Consider the following 20,404-nt stretch of genomic DNA (forward strand, 5'->3'; position numbering starts at 1 on the left):
GCTCATTGTCACTAAAGATAATGTTCAAGAGCAGCAGAATTACAGGTGTCGACACCAGAACCAGGCAACCAAAATGGCCTACAACCGTTAGATCCAATTGACCACTTCAAAGCCAGCCGACAGTTCCTTCCAAACCAGTTTCCACGAAATTACGAGATCCGTTCCACGCGGCACGCGACACATACTTCCCCAAACAAATATTTTTTTTCTAAACAAAAGAGAAAAAGAATCGCCGTCACAACGAGTAGCTTCGCCGTCAATCCTTACAACCCCAAGAAGGCAACGACAAAATCGCCTCTTTAGCCTCCGTTACAAACTCCGTCCTCAGATCCTCACTATGTCAAGTGGGCCCACTATGTCTTTCTTGTGGCGGCAGAGGTGGCTGCGTACGATTTTGGATTTATTTAAATCATATTTTATTTATTGTGGATTTAGGGCTGTCAAAAACCTGGCAGATCAAGTCAGTGGGATCGCTGCAACCGGTAGTACATTAATTATTCTATAATCTCTTGATTTCTCACACGTGGAGATGTATGATGCTATTTAGCGTGTGGAACCTGTAACTTTTATCCCGTTGGAAACACGGTTCTGCGTCACATCCACAGGTTTTTTCTTGGAAGAACCCGTTTTAATTTAATTTCCTATCTCGTTTCTATGCTTATTTTAATAATAATACGCGTAAATCTGAAATTCATGTATATATTTGTCTTATACATTTTCTAAATTGTTATACATGTTTCGAGCAACTAAATTTGATCGGTTAATTGTGTTTTCTCGTATATTTTTTTGATTATATGTTTTAGATCCATTAAGAGTACTCTTGTTCTTTTTCATCTCCTTTAAGTACAATTAGGATTAAATTTAAAATGTCAAAATAAATATTATATATATTTTTAAAAAAGTTAGATAAATTATAGATTAATTACAAAAATTGATATGATTGAGACAACATTAGTTCTGACTTTTTCTTATGTACATGAAGTATAATAGTCAAAGAAATGTAAAGTATATTATGAAGATGTTCCGTAATGCTTCAAAACTTAAAACATTTAAGATTTAATTTTTTAAGAAATTGATTATTTTTATGATTATGGTATCACTTTATACGTAGATTAACCAATTTAAAATTAGTTGTAAATGTTTTAAAAAAAATTAACTCTAATGTTCCCATTTCTTATTGTATGCAAGAGAAAATATTGTTAAAAATTTTATAAGTATGAAAGTTCTCATTTGGCTAGTGTCTCATATTATCGCTTACATAAGTAATTTAACATAGGATTTCATGAACTACTAAAAATCAAGTAATGATAAAAGACGCATATTTTTAGAAGACGAGAAATCAGTAAAAGTGAAAATAATTAGAAATTTTAGATTGATATTAAGTACTGATTATAATTTTCATACCAATTATATTTTAGTTTTATCTTCTATGACATCACATTCAGTCGGTCAATACTCAAATAAATTAGTTTTTCTAATCATTTGTAAAAATAATTATGTTAATTTTAATCTATATTTTTTTCGTTTTGGCCTTAGAATTTAATTTAGCCAAAATATTAATATAAAAATAAATTTCAAAATTTATTTTAATAAAAATACTTGTGAACAAATCAGGAAAATACAAATTTAGATGATGCAATAAAAATATTAAGATTTTTAATATTTTTTTCAAATATTTGAGCAAATATAAGTTTATGCAAGAAAGGAAGAAGAAACGTGGCACATAATGATTGGAAGACAGTAATGAACTAAAGTGGTTCATGGAACAGAAAACGAACTCCCACAAATTCTGCTTTGACTGCACACAATAAAGCGCCGAATGGTGCGTTTATAGCTTACCTTCTTCTATATAAACACACCCCTTTCATGGCCATTTTCCTTAACCCATTTTCGCTTGCCCACGCTTCATTTGAAAATTTGAAAGAAGTTATATACAAAGAAAGGGAAAAGACCATGGCTCCGAGATCGAAACCCAGCCCGATTAACTCGATTTCCGACCCGATTTCCAAGGAGATCCGCTACCGTGGCGTTAGGAAGCGCCCATGGGGCCGTTACGCAGCCGAGATCCGGGACCCGAGAAAAAAGGCCCGAGTCTGGCTCGGCACCTTCGACACAGCTGAGGAAGCAGCGCGTGCCTACGACGCGGCGGCAAGGGAGTTCCGTGGCGCTAAGGCAAAAACAAACTTCTCCGAAAACAACGTAAACGACTTCACGCGCAGCCCCAGCCAGAGCAGCACAGTGGAGTCTTCTTCTTCGCCGCCTCGGGAACTCACTCTCGCCAGCGCGTGTTCTTCGCTCCATGTGACGGCGAATCGTCCGGTATATTTCTTCGATGCCTTTGCGTCTACCGGGTCGGGTTGCCCGAAAACCGGTGGTGCTCAGAGCGACTCCGATTCGTCGTCCTCGGTTGTAGATTTTGAAGGCGGATGTCGGCGGAGAGTGTTTGATCTTGACCTTAATCAGTTGCCCGTTGAGATGGATTGATTTCTCTAGTTTTTTTTCCACTTGTCGTTTTGAGCTTCGATCATCTGCGTTTTGGGCTTTCCTTTAGTCTTTTTTTTTAGAAAACAAAATGGCACTTTAATGTATCATGTATGTAGAAAAATGGTAACATCTAGTGATCTATAGTTTTGACAACCTGATAAAATTTTCTCAATGTTGTTTCTCCTTTATTATAATTAAAATTTGAATAACAATACTAAATATTTTCATATTTACCAATCAGAGCTTTAAAATTTAAAATTTACTCTAAATTTATATTTTTCAGAATCAACGAATAATTTAATTGTATATTTGAAATATTACTTATCTTTTTAATATTAACGGGCAGTCCATGACTACGTATGAAATCCATGCAGGTAATGAAGTGACACGTCAATGTGAAAGTTTTAGTTTGCTTAGTGCAGATACGGCGGATGTTTGATGACGGTACTCGCGGATCCCATTAAAATCGCACTGGTTGGTAACAATAATATTAAAGAAATCAACTGCTTCTACTTCTAAAAATTATCTACGGCTCGATTGATCAAAGCCGTCGGTCAGATCTGGTTCATCATCCAATGGCCAAGATAAGAGGAAGTGAGTGCCGTTTCATATAGACGTGGTAGTTCTGGAATAATCTCAAGAGAGGAATCGACGGCTCGAAGTTAGACGGCGGGAATCATGATGGAAATAAATTTTGGGTGGGGCCCATAGGGTAATTCCGTTTTGACGAGGTTGATGTCGGGACTTCGGTTTTTGTCGTCACGTGTGCCCTCGCCGCCCAATTAATTATTTTATAGAATTTTTTTAATTAGATTAATTAATTATCAATCAACTTTTTCTCTTGTTTCTCAATCCATTTAGCTCTGCCAAACACGTGGCATCTGGTAGAGAGTATTTATTTTAGGTTTCTTTTTCTTTTTAACTCCTGAAAACGTATTTATTATTTTTATTTAATTAAATTAATATTTTTTTTACTATGTGGGTGGATCTTTCTTTTAGTTGACAAAACCTACATTTTAGAACAACACAATGCATTTTAAATATATATTTTACAGTGGTTAGTATTGGGTATCCACTTTCACCCTTTACCTAACTTAACAAAAAAAAGAAGTAAATTTAATTTAAAGCTTATGATGAGAAATTAAGAACTTCAGAAATTTTTAAATCTTTAATTTTTAGTAAAATAATAAGAGAGCATGATTTTTATATACAAATAAAGAGTTTATTTTAAATTAGAAATATTAAACTATTAGTAAAATAAAAAGAAATCATCTAAAATAATACTTAATTAACTCGGTTAAGGCATTTGTCGAAACGATTTTTTCTTAAAAGGTGAAAAAAGGTGAGATTTTGAAAACCACATTAATGATTAATTGTCTCTTTTTATTTTAAAAACATATGCGATTTAAAAGACTTCTCGTTTCGAAAAATTTTGAATTTCCTTTACGATCGAAAAATACGGTTCGAAGAGTCGCCACCAATCTTTGATTAGGGTGTGATTGGGCACCCAAAAATATTGTATCATTTTAAATAAAAATTAATTTTAATTAAAACAACAAATTGAGGTCTGCGTTACCAAAATCCGAGTTCGGGAGTCGGTTACGTGTGGGGAAGGATTAGCACCCCCACAACGCCCTAAATCGGTACCTAGTCGATTAATTAACGTCTTTGCAATTAACTTTACAAATTCGAATTTATTTTGATTTTTGATCCCATAAAATAAAAATGTAAATTTAAAACATTCAAAAGCACTCAAAATAATTAAATTAAAATTACCAAATCGTTTTAGAAAGATAAAGAATGTTCGATTATTTACAAATATCGAGACCAGATCTTAAAAGTTATAACAACCTTTTATCGATAAATTTAAATAAACGAACATTTCCTTTTCTTTCGTTCTCAAATTTTAGAGTGATGGATCAATTTTTAAGCGTCACTAATGGAATACATTTTTATTTTAAAATCATAAAAGCGGATCTCAAATCAGTTATGACTGTCCACTTAAAACAATTTTAAATTAAAAGGGATTACCCTTAGTCCGATTATGTAATAAGTCGAGTTATGCACGTGAGACTATCATGCAAATTATGCAAAAAGTGGATGTCATACCAAAATTAATTAAACTAAATTAAAAATATCATACAACGTGACATACAAAAAATTACATACATATTTTTTAATTAAGGATTGTAAACCATGCATATTAACATACAATGTACATATGTGACCTAAATATAAAAACAAAATCATAACATGCTAAACTATAAATTTTAAAAAGTTCATATATACATGTTTAAAATATTGACTAAATTTGAATATATGTAAAATTAAACATACAAATTGAAAATTAAACAAGGGACTTAAATAAAAACACACATAAATATAAGGGATTTTAACATAAATAATCTGAAAAAATTACAACTAAAATTAAAACTAGAAAAATAGAGAAATCAGAACAAACACTAAAGGTTAAATTCGAAAGCAATCCTAAAAGTGACTAAAGTGTAAATATAAGGCTAAAGTACAAAGAGAGCAAATTATCCTAAGATTTAGGTTGCTAAAAATTAATTAACCCAAAACTATTAATAAATGAAACCTAAACTAAGTAAAAAACTAACCTAATTACACACAGAACCTACCTAACCTCACGCCACACTCCACAGCTCACCTTTCCAGTCTCTCCACTCACGCGGCTTACCAGTAAAGGAGACCGGGTACCATTCTTACCCGAACCACCATAAATCCTCACCGAAAACGCACAGAACTAAACCACAACCGGACCAAAACTTCAGTTTTTTCACGCTTCTAACAAAAATTCAACCAAAACCCAAACACTACACTGCTAGAAATGCCTTGAATCGACCTTATAACTAAACTCCAATAAGAGGTCGGTGACTCCAACTCCACTGTTTACTCTCCCGAACCTGCTCTTTCTTTCGGCCACACCCAAAACCGAGCCTCCAAATTCAAATAAGACCTCTATCTACATGTAAAACCTCCAAGACTAATATGAATTTACGCAGAACATACAGTCTCTTCACGCTTCCCTCTTCAACCCCAACAGCAGCCCCGACGCTCGGCCAAGGTAAATCCTCACTTTCGCTCTTCTTTTTATTTTATTATGATTTTGCTAAATTAAATCTCACCTTTTCCTTCACAATGGAACCAATACATAGAATAAATGGGATCAATAAGACACCATTGGCGTTCAGACAATCCAGGTAAGTCCTAATCTCTCTCAATTTTTAGTTTTAAACCACAGTCACACATACATTTAAAAAACACAAAAAAAATTAATCGGAAAATAAAAAAATTGAAGAATGATTTCTCGAGAAAACATACCTTTATTGCGTTATTTGTTTTTCAATTGTAAGATTACAATAGTATTTCCTATGACCTTTTTGCACTTGTAAAATTATTGATCGTTAGTATACTTTCCTTTCGAAATGCTTTTCTTCTTTTCGTGTTCTCTCCTTTTTTTCGTTTTTTGTCCCCCTTTTTTTTCTGTATCTGATGGTTAATAAACCTCCTACTTACAAAATAGTTTACTAATGCAATTTTCCTAATTAATTAAAAAAACTGACCCGATAACTGCTTTTAGTTTTCTAGAGAGTATTTACGTGAACTTGAGTTGGGCCTTCAATTGCTCAGCTTTGGGTCTGCTCCGATCTGACCCCGGACAAAACCGAGCATCTACAGCATCTTAGTTTTATCATTTATGTAAAAAGTATTTAGTTTGGTGTAATAGTTATCTACCATACTTTTTTGAGATTTTAGCTACAAACTCTTCAAATATAATATTTATTTGATTTTTATTGAGCAATAAAATAATCATAAATATTTTATCTTTTAAAAAAATCAATTTATTATAGAAATAATAAATAATATATTGCATCGACCATCATCGACGATAATAACGAAAATGAAATTACTTTTAAAATTTAATATTTGTAATATAAGTTTAAAAAAATTAATAATAAAAATAAGTATGTTAAATGGTATAACCATTAAAGTAGTTTAATATAATAAGATGTAAGTTAATGAAATAAAATGATAAAATATTTTTTAGAAAATAATTAACCTAAAAGAATGTGAAACCATATTCAAAAAGTATGACGCGTGGGCTGCTTTCGAGTGGGCCCAAGTATTCGTGTCGTCTTGAATAAGCACTGCCAATAAAGCCTTTGTTTTTTTTTTAAATTTGTATGATTTTGTGATTAATCTACCAAACGGTCTCACGTTGATAAATCGACGTTTATGCAATCATAACCCGCCACCTGTCCCGCACACGTGAACTTTTTGTACGGATGCCCTTTGTGGACGGCTGAGAAAAGAATAAAACGGGGGGGGGGTGTATCGGGTGACATGTCCGAAGGTGAGTGACAGTTAGGTCGGCGGAAGATTCGGATATTGGACCCGCGGGTGATAATATTCTAAACGCGGTTGCTCGACACGTTGTAGAAATTCGTTGTAGAAAGTTGTCTTGACGAGGACGTTGTAGAATTTTGTGAATGTGTGAAAAGGTAACCCTTTTTTTCCTGTGATAAACTACATAAATTGTCCTCAATTATCTAGCTTTACTTTGTAAAATTCTCGAATTATTAAAAGTTAAAAATAATTTATTGATTATAGGAGGTTACTTTAGTAAATAACTATTTATATGTTTCAATTTCATTTTTTTATTAAAAAATTGGTAGTTTGGTTGAGTTTGACTTAACATGTTGACTGAGATATAATAAAATCTTATTCAAAAATCGTTTGAACAGTATTTTATAAATCAACTCTATGTTTATATTATGTCGTCAAGCGAGTTTTTAAAATATTATATCGTAGATCCAATGCTTAAAAGTAACGACAATACTCGTAGATATCATTAAAATATAATTTTATCATATCAGCATGTTAACGTGCAATTTAGAAGACCATTAATTTAAAAAAAAAAAAGAATGTGTTTAGAATATATGTATAGTCCATTGATAATTTTGTAACTTTTAATAGTTGAATACTCGATAAAATAATACAATATTAAAGAATTATTTTAACTTCTAATAGCGAATGTACTCAATAAATCGCCACTCTACGGTCGAAATAAATGGATATGTCGTCACTTTACGGTCGAAAAACCATGTATGTACCGTAGAGTTTGGGCGGCTGACGAATCGAGTTTTAAAATAAGGGGAAATTGCAGTTGCAATCACTTTTGTTTCGGTATTCTTATTTTTATCATTCAACTTTTAAAAATTATATTTTCAATTTATCATAAAAGAGCACTTTAATGTTAACTTCAGCACATTGATGATGTTACATGCTAATATATATAAGATTAATTTTTAATTTTACCCTAAATTTCTAGGAGTGCGACCACATCCCAACACTTGTTTATAAATTTTAAAAGAGGAATACCTAAATCTCTTGTTGGGGATACAGTGGAAATTGCTCATATGTACGAATGCCAATATAAGTAAATAGGATATTGTTTTTAATAAATGATGACTATTGTTGACATTGAACGGAATGGGCAAAACTTTTATGAAAGCAGCCACCACAAAACAAAACTGTAAGAGAGAATGTAATCAGAATGGATGATAATAATAAATACACAATATCTTAAAATGTTATGTACATTCAAATCAATAACAAATGCATGAAAGCAAACCCATCATCAAAACAGAGATATATTATTAAATCTCACATTTTCCTTCAGGTCTGTTTGAGATCTCCATCTATGTTTGGCTTTGCCATCTACACCACATGAGAAAAATTATCTGTTACTATCAGGAAAAAAGAAGAAGATAAATTTAGTCTGAAGCAAAACCAAAGCAGATTAGGATATTGGACATCCAAAGTTCCTCGCCGAAGCAATAGGCCCTACAGTTTATACCTATTTAAAATAACCTGTTGTGAATAGGGCCTATTGCTTCGACTCTTCGTTTTTCACTTAAGCATCATGTTTGACACGAGTGTCGAACCCATTTTCAGACATAAATATGAGGCCATGGCCCTTCAAGGACCCCATAAATACATGGGAAAACTTGAATAGATCCATACCACACAAATACTTGTATCCGGAACTCACAACTGAGTCCTAGTAACATCGAATATGACTCCGTTTTCCAGAATAAAAAGCATTCAAGGGAAGTGATGTTTCAACAAACCTAGAAAGTAGAAATCTAGCAAGAGGGCTCAAGTTGGAATTTGAAGGAAGTTCCTTATGCTGCTGCTTTTTTCGACTATCAGTTTCTAGGTTTGTATTTTGTGTTTCTTCAGGAGTATCCTTTCCCTTATTGAACTTGTGAGCGGCTAGCTCCTGCATATCTTTCATGGAAGATTCCTTTGAGCTGCAAAATTTTACCTCTGCTTGAGTTTCATCGTGTTAAATGACAAAGACACGTTACGAATAAGGGAGACAATACTACGATGATACAAAGTAAAAACTTCAAACCTTGCCAATCGTTCAAGCAACTTGCGAACAAGAGCTTCACAAGACCCAGGCTTTGTGCGCTCCATAGTTATGAGGGCATTCATAACTGCACGCACAACTGACCCTTCTGAATCATCAGAAAAAACCTACATTGCATGCATTGACGAAACTAATAAGATATAGACAAATTTGATTCAGGCTTAAGAAAAGTTGATAGCCAATACAGTAAAACTGGAAGCCAACGGAGACATCATAGAATCATGTTTAGAAACAAACTCTTAACATGAATTAACGACTTCAAAACATGCCTATGTTTTTCAGGTTAACTCCATCTAAGAGCACTAACAAGGCAAGGACTTTGTTTACTAGTTTAACCATTACCTGTTTGACTTCCTCACGAGTCTACTTGTATTAAGTTTCTCATCTACCTCACAGTCCCAGATGTTTCAATCTTCCACCTTAACAGAATTCCTTTTATTGATTACCCACTCACAGAAGTTGGTCAGCAAAATTGTTTCACTCACATCATTATTGTAAAGCTACTTTGATCCAGATGAATTAGAGTCCATACCAAGACTCAAGTTATATGTATAGCATACTTGATAATTGGTAAGCATCTTAATGCACCATCAGAGTTAAAGATTACTTCTATCATGCTAATTGGAAAGAAAACTAAGCATGTATGCGGTACGCACCTCTTTTAGAGAAGGGATAAGTAACATTGATAGTGGCACAGATACCAATGCTATCTTAGCATTTTCTTCATCGTCACTTGGTTGGCGTGATCTTGGAAATACTCTTTGTGCATCAAGAAATTCACGAGAACCGCTGGAACCGTATCACAATACTTTAGAGATATAGGAACAGCCAAATAGAGATTAAAAAAAAAGTTAGTTCTTTATCACTATGTTGCTCTGAGTCTTCATTTTTCTACAAGTACTCATGTCCAACACCCTGAGTTAGATACATTTTTGGTCAGGGAGTGGGAGCTATTATGATCATCCATAATCCTCCAAATACAAGGAAAAATTGAATATACCCATGTTGGAGACATACCCATATTTGACACAATTGAGCCCGAATAACATAGCTTTATCAGCTTACCTAAAAGAATTGGAACTGTTACTCGTTTGGTCATTTCTTCTGTTTTCCTGGCCAGGACTACTAAGCTTGCTCCTTGCATTTCCTTTCCTCAAACCTGCTTGAATTGCAGCCTTCGCCTGAATCAACATTAAAAGATGAACTTTTCAACAGAAAACATGAGCACACGCTCTCAATCTAGAAGCTAATAATAAATTCAAATTCCATTAACTCAGATTTCTACAGTATAAATTTGCATAACCGATAATAAACGCATTATACAACAAAAAGGCTTTAGGAAAATCCAGCTAGAGCTAGACAATGATTTGTGTAGTTCTTGCTAGACAGAATGAAGAACAATAAGAAAAAGAACAAATTATCAAACAAAGTACATGTTAGAGATATACTATAGCAAAACTAGTCAGAACAAAAAGTGGAAGCTATATAAATATTGTAAAATGTATCAATATCAACTATTAATCAATAAAAGATACACTCTATAACTTTGGAATTCACGACCAAACAAGAATAAAAAAGGTTTTACAGTTAAAAACCACCTCTGCAAGATTTGAAGCACTATCTTCAACTGATGCACTCAAAGTTCTGTCTTGAATTCCTTGTCTGGATCTTGGGGTTTGAGGAGAATCGAGATCATCAGCTTGGACACGGAGCACAATAGTTCCACTGGTAGAAGCATCTTCAAAAGAAGCATATGCGCTGCTAGACTACACAGCAGATTAAAATCTAATAAAATCAATGACTGGGAGAAAAAAAGGGAACGGAAACTTTATCTACTTAATATTCTTCTGAAGACAACTTTGAAGAAAGTAAAGGAAGCTTACAAGAGAGTTTGAGTGGTGAAGCATTGTTGATGATTGAGATCCTCTAGGAGATCTTATGACCATAGTTCCTGACCCGCTGACAGACATTTGATCCTGGGAATAGAGCGCCAAAACCAATGTCACAAGAGCTTAGAATAAAAGTATCATATCGTCAGTGTTGTGAAGGCACATGCCTAGACAGTTCAAGAAAACAAAGCACCTCAAGACCCTTTCAGGCGAGGCACATTTGATCAGGCACATGCCTTGTACGACCAAGTGCTTTTCTATAAGGTGATGGGCACAGAAAAGGCCAGCATGACTGAAGTTATCTTGACTTTCTTTTATATTTATGTTTTGTTCATTAACTGTACCTATAATAGTAAAAAGGGAACAATATTGAACTCTCTATTTCTCAATATGTAAGTATTCAATAATAAACTTGGTATTATAGACAAATCATGCATATTGGTCAACAATGAAAAGAAAATTTTGCATGTTTTATAGGACAAAACTGGACATCTCTTCTGAGTTTAGGAACATTGTTACATATTTTAGCTTATTTTGTATGTATAAAAACATACAAGTATTGTGCCTTCACTCAGGCAAGTGCATTTTTTGTGCCTTGCGCCTCACGATGTAAGCTTCTATCACCTACTTTGGCTTCATGTCTTTGACCTCAAGGCATATAGTAAGTATAAGAAACATTAAAGAAAAATATTATATGAAACTGGCTCTAATCTAACAGAAAAGATGGTTGAATGCAACTATGTAAACTTAATTTCTAGTCACAGTATTGGCAAACAAGAAATGTATTCTTGAAAAGTTTAATCATACTTGTCAATGTAATCATATGTTCAACTCCACTGTCACTTTCAGAAAAATGGAAGTCTTTGAAGTCCCTAGATCATCCAATGCAACACATCTTTTTATTAAGGGCATAGGACAAAAAGGAAAAACTAATGATGCCAAAAGCAATGATGCAGTGCATGGTTGGACATTGCTTCATGCAGTGTGTGTGTGTGTGTGAGAGAGAGAGAGAGAGAGATAAAACCTTACATCATTGTCATTATCTCGACGTTCATCGTGGTATGACTCTCTAGTGTCTTTTCCATAAAAAGCTTCCAGAGATTCATTAAGGGCATTACCACTTTCAGGAGTTCTCGATTTTGCTTTACTATATGAAGGTTCAAGTTTCCTTTCTCTAATCTGAGGAGGTCTTGCAAAACTCCGGACGGTACCTGTACTATTTGGTCCACCAATGCTGAAGTCCCATCCAGCACTTTTGAATGTTTTCCCCGGATTACTGCTGAGCAAACAAGTCAGTAAAAATCCAATCAAGATTAAAAGGAAAAGTACTTCTAATCAACACTATCAACCCACCTAGCTCGAACAGTTTCATCACCTCTAAAATCTCTTGTCACCTTCAAAGTGTCAGTTGCTTGTCCTACAAACCTGGAGCCATTTCTGGGGGTTTCTCCATCATCCTTTAGTTGGTACTTTGAGCGCTCTCTATTGAGAACACGAAACACAAGCATCTTAACTACAATAAACAATGCAAGACTGATACTCTTCTCATGACATGTCAGAAACATAATTGATGTCATAAGCATAGTGCACTCCAAGGTGCTTTGACATCTCAAAATCATGTCAAATACAGATTCCAATTCAAGAAGGTACCTAATTCTCTCCAGAAGCTTTTGACTCTTCCTAGCATTTTTTATCAAACGATGCTTGAGCAGTTCCTTGGCACTAGATCTCTGAAATTAAATAGATAAAAAGAAAAGCAAAAGCAGTTTACAGCATTCAGAAATAATTAAGCCAGTAAACCTAGGATCGCTTAAACACATCAGATGAGTTTTAAACACCAAAATAGTCCACTTTACTAAATTAATAAACCTTACCCTACTGGTTGGGGTCAAACACGAAATCCATTTCCATGTAGAAAATGAGAAGTTCTTCAAACACAGGGAATTGATGAGTGACCAAAAGAAAATAATTCTATTTCAAACATAATTACCATGAATAGTCACAATCTTATCTCTGACTATTAAAGTGGAAAAGTCTTTGTACCCATTACAAAGAAAATCGACATGAAAGAGGGGCAAGCACAGTGAAAACATAAGTGTTTACCTCCGAGGGTACTTTCTTCAAACATAAGGAAACAAATTCCTTCATGGGGCGGGAAAAATGTTCTTCCAACTGCAGGATAGAAATTTCGATTATATTTAAAGCATAAATATGATCATTCCATAATGAGAATGAGAACATAAGAATAAATCATTTAACATGAACTTATCACGATAACAAAATCTATTGAGATTACCTGAGGTGGATTTTCTCGAGGTATTATGAAAAGAACTCTCATAGGATGAATGTCTGCAAGTGGAGGTTCTCCTTTGGCCATTTCAATCACAGTTATCCCCAAAGACCATATATCGGCCTGTATCAGCAAAGATCCACAATGACGGAATGCTCATTATTCAAAAAGGCTTAGCAAAGTGCATATGTGCCTAAGCAGATGGATGGCAGGTAATAGCAGTAACTCTAGAAAAATTTGAAAGCACAGATTTTATAAGTACCTTTTCATTGTATCCATCTGTATTCTGAATAACTTCTGGTGCCATCCAGAAAGGTGTTCCTACAAAAGTCTGAACATTGTTAACCATATTAGTTCATTAATGATCATTATGACAATGAGACTTGCATAAAAAATAATTGTGGGGTAAATGGAACACAGGCTGATTTTAATCCTTCTATAAATATCATTTCAAATTTCTTTCTAAGACAACCAGGGTCCTGGTGACACTGAATACACTGGAGGTAAAAATCAAACGGATGTCAAATGGAAATAGTGCCACAATACCATGCTAATGCAACCATTTGATAAAGCAGTTTACTTGCAGAAGACAATTTCCGATTCAACAAAAGAAAGATGCAGATAAAAGATAGAATGGGGAGTACATAAAAAAGAAGGTTGTAATCCAGAATCACTTGTATTCACGACCAAATTGAACCATGCCATTTCCAATTGCATGTCCAACTTTTAGTTTCAGAACATACAAACATTATAACCTTTTTCCATTCTTGCTCACCTAAAACCTTATCTCATATTATTAGAAACCATTTTTTCAATTTTTTTAATACATGGACTAAAAGCATTTAATAGTTTTCAAGAAACTAAATTCTAGTATAAAACCTTAAACTGAAAGCTTTTTTTTTTCTTTCAAAATCTAGATGTTAAATCAAATGTAACCTTTGATTTAGAATAGAAAGAGACAAATAAAAGCTTCTGTTAAATTTAAACTTGAGCAAAAAGGTTGTTATAATTTAGCTTCTAAAGAGCATAGATAGAGAGAGAGAGAGAGAGATCACAAAGTCACTTAAGGCATAGGATTTTTTTCTAAAAATGCAGCAGCAAAGCCAGAAAAATGGCATTCAGGCTTATTGGGAAAAGGATGTATCTTAAACAAAACACTGTACCTTTCTCCGTGATATTGTCTTTGTTAATTGTGCTGAAACACCAAAATCTGCAACCTGTTGCAAGGCCATAAAATTAACTTCCAGCATCAAAATGCAGATAGTTCACCCATTTTACACATACACTTGTAGCCACTCAATACAAAGAATACATGCCAAATGTGAGCCCATTAAAGAGAAAAGAAGTACCTTAACGTCACCATTCTCAGACAATAAAATGTTTGCCGCTGACAACAGAGATAGCAAAAGTGTTGTCAGTTAAAAAAAAAGTGTAAATCACTAAATTAATAAACTATTTCAAACAAATTAAAAGAAGGGTGAAAATAAATGAGACAGATTATTTAAAGCAGAGAATATGCCTATAGAAGTCTCTAAAACCAAATGTTCTAAATTTTAATCTTGCCTTTATAACAACTATATTTAAGATTATAAGGGGAGGTAAAGAAAGAATAACAATAATAAAAAAAAACACACACACACACAACCTTTGATATCCCTATGAATCTTTCCTTCATTATGTAAATATTCAATCGCATGCAGTAAATCCCGTGAGATACATGCAATTGACATTTCATCTAGTGGAGGGCCTGACTGGAGCTGCACATATATAATCATGTTATTCAGGAATCACGGCGCATCAAATCAGATAATAATCATGTGCCCCAACACAAATATATGCAGGCAAAGATCAGTTCATATGCAACCAGAGACGTACAAGGAAATTGGTGGTTGTATTGTACCCACATGAAATCAAATCAGAGACTGATATGCCGAGTATAGAACAGAATAAAAACAAAGGGACAACCAAGGTTTGCTAAGAAAATGGCTTGAAGTTGAAGGTAAAAGCACAGAAGAAAAAGTTTACACTACTAAAGAAAAGATGGTGGTGTTGCCTTCAAAATCTTGCAATTATTATTACCAACATCAGTTCAGTTGAAATTTAACCATAAAAAGTAGTTCTAGAGAATCTTTGATCACGACATTGACATTTTATTTTATTTAAAAAAACATTAACAACTCTCTTCCCATGCCAACAACAAGACTTTAATCCCTATGGAAAATATAGTTATAGAAATTTAAAGTAAAAAGCTACTGGATCAGGTTCTTGGGCTCACTAATAAACAAAGAACAATAACAAATCAACCCATTATCATTTATTTCAGTCTTTAACAATGACACTTCCTAATTTATTTCATGGTGGTACGTTTGCAATGATCTTTGCTAAGGCACTTTCATATTTACCAAAATCCTGGTCAAAAACATAGTGAAAAAAAAGAGAGTTCATGAGAAGTTGGAAGCAAAACTTCCTCCTTAATATTCAATCAAATTTCATGCACCAAACGTGTAGAATTAAGTAATAAAAGAAACTTACTAGGTCAGCAACGGAACCACCAGCCATGTATTCCATTATTATCCATAGTTTGGTTTGATGAAGATAGGAACCATAGTACTCAGTGATGTATGGACAGCGGCATTGTGACAAAACAGTGATTTCCTGGAACCAAAAACATACATATGGAAGACTTAGAAACCTACTCATTAATTACTATGGATACCAGCTCACAAGATAATAAGGATTAACCTTCTGGATGTCCTCAATTTCATCCTCACTGCAAAATGCATAAATAAATAAAGCATGCATAAGAAAGAGATAAAAATATGAACAGAAAAACAAACAATATGTGAATGGAAGTTGTTACTGCCACAGCTACTCGCAGTAAATAAAGGCATCTACAAACTCCCATGCAAATTGATTATATGTAATGGGACTTCTAGGATGAATGAGAAGATAAAACTTCTTTGCCGAACATGCACAAACTATTGATTCTTATTTATCAAGAAAAAGTGGTTTTCTTATCAGAAAAACTTACAAGTATACATAGACTGTGAGTATGAGGGGAAGATGAGGAAGAGAGAGCAAGTTAATGATTAAACAAATTGAAAATGAATGGAAGATCATAAACAAGACTTTCTTGCACATAGCAACCACTTACGATTCCTCTAAATCAATAACTTTAATAGCAACTTCTTTGTTCAGTTCCTTATCAAACCTGCACATCAAGAAAGGCATCAGCTACCCATCTCATTTTCATCAATTATGATTTATGACTTAAACAACCATAGCATGTCCAATGTGATTATGAGTAAGAACCTTTTGAGATGCCTTGCAGTATAACTAGCATTTACATACTAAAACAAGATAAAGTTCTATAAATGCCTCAAAATGTTAAATATAAAGTCAATTCTCAAACTAATTTAAAAAGAATCAATTTCAGTACTACAACAATTACCAACAGACCGGTAACCTAATAGTTACAAATGTAGATTGCATAACTGATATGCTGGCAACTTACATGATGTGTTCCCAGGTATTTGACATGCCATTAAAAAATAGGCAAATAAATAAGACAGTAAATGGCTCACTAGAGCACCCTGTTTCAAAAATATCAACCTAATCTATCTGATAAACTCAAGAAAAAGGGACAAAATACCAATTTGAGTTGATAGGAAAAAGAGATACCAGTTATTACATAAAAGGGCTCTATTCCAAGGGGGATTCAAACGAGATCACTCTGCAAGTAACTAAAACTCTATTTCTTGAGCACACTCAATATTTGTAACCTTGCAAGTCATTTCAATAGTTCATTGAAAACTAGCAATCCTCCTAAACAGTACACAAATTCTTTACTTTTCACCAGTCATTTTCCGACCCTATTTTACTATTACATAGACTAACTAGATATTTCCATAAAATCCTAACTGAAGCGTATAAGATGTCAATTCATGGCTCATTCAGCACCAAACAAGCCTTGAGTCTCCTTTTTTCCCCATTCACAGGAAGATCCTCTTTTACTTTATTTTTAAATCAAAAATACAAATTCAAATTTTAGAAGCATGATATATTTTCAACTTGGACACTAAAATATATAAATTTAACAATAGCTTTGGTATTATTTACCACTATTCCACTAATTTACTCCAACCAGGTCAATCAAGTCATGAATTAAACAGCAGTAACAAAGTAAAAACGTGCGCAACATATTACATTCAGTCAAGAGTAAAACCATTACATTCGCTTGCAGTTCATTTCTTATGACAAAATGTCAATAAACAATGCAAATGCAGTCAAGCAGTGTGGTAACCAAAGAGATCGATATAGACTTACGCCTTATAGACATCTCCAAAGGCTCCTCTACCAATCAACTCGAATTGACTAAATCTAGACCCTGCTGCTTCCTGCAAACCTGCTATATCATCCATTTTTACATACGAACCCCTTTGACATCAAAAATCAAAACCAACACAAAATCCAATCCCTCAAAACATTCACATTCCACCCATTCTTCAATTACAGTTCAATACGCAGTTCCATATTGCCAATACCAGCCTTGAGAACCCAATCCCTGAAACAGAAATTTAAAACAAACCCCATTAACATCCTCATATAGAAAACACGTCTGTAAAAAAACACACACACACACACACACACACCGGGAAATCCCACATTTTAAGATATATAGACCCGATTAAAAGGAAAATCTTTTTTACCAAAAATTGAAATCGGAAAATGCCCATAAGCTCTTAAAGTGAAAGCCAAGCATAAACAAAGAGGTGCCTCAAAGAAAAAACACACAATAAATAAATATTTCATTTTCTATTAGGTGAAAGAAAGGATATATTAAAGCGACATGCGAACAAAAACAAAAAGAATCCTTGACAACAAATTTAACAACTACCCATTACAAAATTTCACTCTCTCCTGATAGAGAGACCACAACATCCACATGTATCTTACAAAAAAACACCACAATAACGACAACAACTTGGCTTTTCCCCCCTTACATTACATTCTTTAATTCGTGTTGTAGAAATGTTGTTTTCTCTTAAAATTTTATCTCTTCGGTTACGGAAGATCTTTCCCTTTCGTTAATTCGATGATTGTCTCTCCCAGTTTTCATCGAGAGAGAAAAAGAATGTATTTTTTTTTATTGATTTCAGAGCTCTCATAGAGATCGAAGAATAAAAACAAAAAATGTTCGTTAATGGAGGACTTCGCTTTGTAGTAAATTTTTTTGGGTAAAGTTAACAAATGGTCCATCTATAGGGCAATTCTTCATTTGGGTAACGTACATCAATGGTCACCTAATTATTTATATGTTTCAAACGTTTCCTTTTTCATTAAAAGTTTGATCGTCGTTTGAATTGCATATTAACTTATTGACTAAAATATGATAAATTTATATTTTAATAATGTATACTATAACATCGTTGCTTTGAAGTACTGGCTCGAGATCATAACATTTCAAGCTCTAACTTAATGACATAATGTAAATAAAGGGTCGATCCAAAAAATACAACCCAAACAATTTTGGGATCATATTTTATTATATTCCAATCAACATGTTAACGTCCAATTCAGACAATCATAAATCTTTCAATGATAAACGATGAGTTTGGAACGTATGAATAATTTTTGACTATTTTGTAACTTTTAATAGTTGGAATACTCAACAAAATAGTATCATGTATTTTAAGGACCATTTTTCACTTTTATTAGTTAAGAGACTCAACAAGATAATGCCCCATAGTCAGTGGATCATTTCTGTATTTTACCCTAATTTTTTGCGGGTAAATTTTATTTCTCGATGATGCAAAACGCATCGTTTTAATCCGTTTTCATTTCTAGACTCAAATGAGCAGAGCCATAGTAGCCCACTTGGCTCAATATGGCTAAAAAATCCCTGTGCCCCAACTGGGCTGACCCATTGTCCACCTTTCAAAGAAAAGTCATCTTAATAAAAAAATAACAATAACCTAAAACATATTATTGTAATATTAATTCAATTGATACAATTATTATCATAATATCCAGTAGGAAGTAAATTCGATCACATTGAAAATAATAATCATTAATAAATAGCTTTTTATAAAATTAAATTTGAGTTGTAATTTTAAACTATCAAGTGGACTTAATAATGAAAGAGAATGTTGTTTCCTGAGTTCCTCAATTGGTTTTTCATCTGCAGAGTGTATGCACGTTGTGATTAACCACATCATAGTTAAACATATATATATTTTTTCTCATAGTTGAATTACATGTCGCCTCCATATCTAGAAGATATTTATTTAGTTATATTATCGATCTATCTCTATTTTGGACCATCAACGTAGATATAGATAAACATTTGCAATCATCGGAGATAGGTCGCGTTTGAGTTTTAGAAATATCAATTTCTCAACGGGCTATCATTGTTATATGCATTTTATGTTAACGTTGATGATGCTATCTTTCACTGTCTATAATGATGTTTATTTGTATTTATCGTATGTCTAAAAAAATTTATTGAAATTTTAATATTTTTGATGATTTTTTTATTCTCTAATGTCTAATTTATACAAAATTGATGATTTTAGGAGAAATATCAAATTTATGTAATTAAGTTTATAATGATGGCAAGCTAAGGGGAATCTTTTGCAGCCAGTCAAATAAGATTGGTAGTAAGTTTTGTCTTGATTGACTACATTTAGCACGATTGGATCATTCAATAAAACAAATATATTTTTACCAAACATGGAAGGTATTTTTGATGAATTGTATATTGCATATAAAATGGTTTTCAAATCACTAAATTAAGTTGACAATTATATTTATAAAATCTATTATTTTTTTTTCTCACCTATATTTAGGGGTTATTTGGACTTAGTGCTTGTAATTACATCACATAATTTGGTCAACATGACTTTATTTTAATCATTTTATATTTGGTTAGATTTTTCATCTTATACTTATATGTTCCTTGTGTTTTTTTTTATTTAAGTGAAATTAAAGGATTATGATAAATTTAACTAAGAATCAATGACGAGATTCAAAAATATTTTTTAGAGTGAGCACATATATATTGATAATTGATTATTTTCGTATGAGGTAAACACAAATAAATTTTATGATGAACACTTATAATAAAATAAACAATTAATATAAATAAATTTGGATTTCATATCTTGACATATTAATTTTAAATTTATCATTTTAAATTTAAGAATGACATAATAGATCCACTTCAAGCTAAAAATATTAGAGGTGTGGATTAGGGTTGGTAACCTAGGTTAGGCTAAGAAA

At 33.1% G+C, this 20,404-nt stretch overlaps 2 protein-coding genes and 1 long non-coding RNA gene across 3 annotated transcripts; 1 reads left to right on the plus strand and 2 right to left on the minus strand.

Annotated features, from left to right (window-relative positions):
• The first annotated feature begins 1,862 nt into the window (after window positions 1-1,862).
• Window positions 1,863-2,713, plus strand: LOC120219457 (ethylene-responsive transcription factor 4-like). Its single transcript, XM_039216282.1, has one exon. It carries the CDS (start codon window positions 1,867-1,869, stop codon window positions 2,482-2,484), a length of 618 nt encoding a protein of 205 aa, XP_039072213.1. The 5' UTR covers window positions 1,863-1,866; the 3' UTR covers window positions 2,485-2,713.
• A 5,367-nt stretch (window positions 2,714-8,080) lies between these two features.
• LOC120219450 (germinal center kinase 1-like) lies at window positions 8,081-15,741 on the minus strand. The gene is made up of 17 exons (XM_039216271.1): window positions 15,656-15,741; window positions 14,769-14,880; window positions 14,473-14,510; window positions 14,287-14,340; window positions 13,386-13,454; window positions 13,130-13,246; window positions 12,937-13,005; window positions 12,484-12,563; window positions 12,187-12,315; window positions 11,863-12,109; window positions 10,828-10,920; window positions 10,543-10,710; window positions 10,010-10,125; window positions 9,601-9,733; window positions 8,927-9,051; window positions 8,640-8,822; window positions 8,081-8,226 (listed from the first exon to the last, which is right to left on the minus strand). The coding sequence occupies exons 1-17, from the start codon at window positions 15,689-15,691 to the stop codon at window positions 8,208-8,210; spliced, it is 1,788 nt and encodes a 595-aa protein (XP_039072202.1). The 5' UTR covers window positions 15,692-15,741; the 3' UTR covers window positions 8,081-8,207.
• A 536-nt stretch (window positions 15,742-16,277) lies between these two features.
• Window positions 16,278-17,912, minus strand: LOC120219463. Its single transcript, XR_005525307.1, has 3 exons — window positions 17,833-17,912; window positions 17,450-17,687; window positions 16,278-16,334 (listed from the first exon to the last, which is right to left on the minus strand). It is a non-coding gene; the product is annotated as an uncharacterized LOC120219463 (long non-coding RNA).
• Window positions 17,913-20,404: the final 2,492 nt, after the last annotated feature.

Source organism: Hibiscus syriacus, unplaced genomic scaffold, assembly GCF_006381635.1.
Source record: "Hibiscus syriacus cultivar Baekdansim isolate YM2019G1 unplaced genomic scaffold, ASM638163v2 tig00110206_pilon, whole genome shotgun sequence".
Taxonomy (NCBI): domain Eukaryota; kingdom Viridiplantae; phylum Streptophyta; class Magnoliopsida; order Malvales; family Malvaceae; genus Hibiscus; species Hibiscus syriacus.

Excerpts from the sequence above, each read along its gene's own strand:
- LOC120219457 (XM_039216282.1), top strand. The coding sequence starts at position 1,867 with ATGGCCATTTTCCTTAACCCATTTTCGCTTGCCCACGCTTCATTTGAA.
- LOC120219450 (XM_039216271.1), bottom strand. The coding sequence starts at position 15,691 with ATGGAATACATGGCTGGTGGTTCCGTTGCTGACCTA. Across the intron at positions 10,921-11,862 it reads GTCGAGATAATGACAATGAT|GATCAAATGTCTGTCAGCGG; the intron begins GTAAGGTTTTAT and ends CTCTATTCCCAG. Across the intron at positions 10,711-10,827 it reads TTCACCACTCAAACTCTCTT|TCTAGCAGCGCATATGCTTC; the intron begins GTAAGCTTCCTT and ends TCTGCTGTGTAG.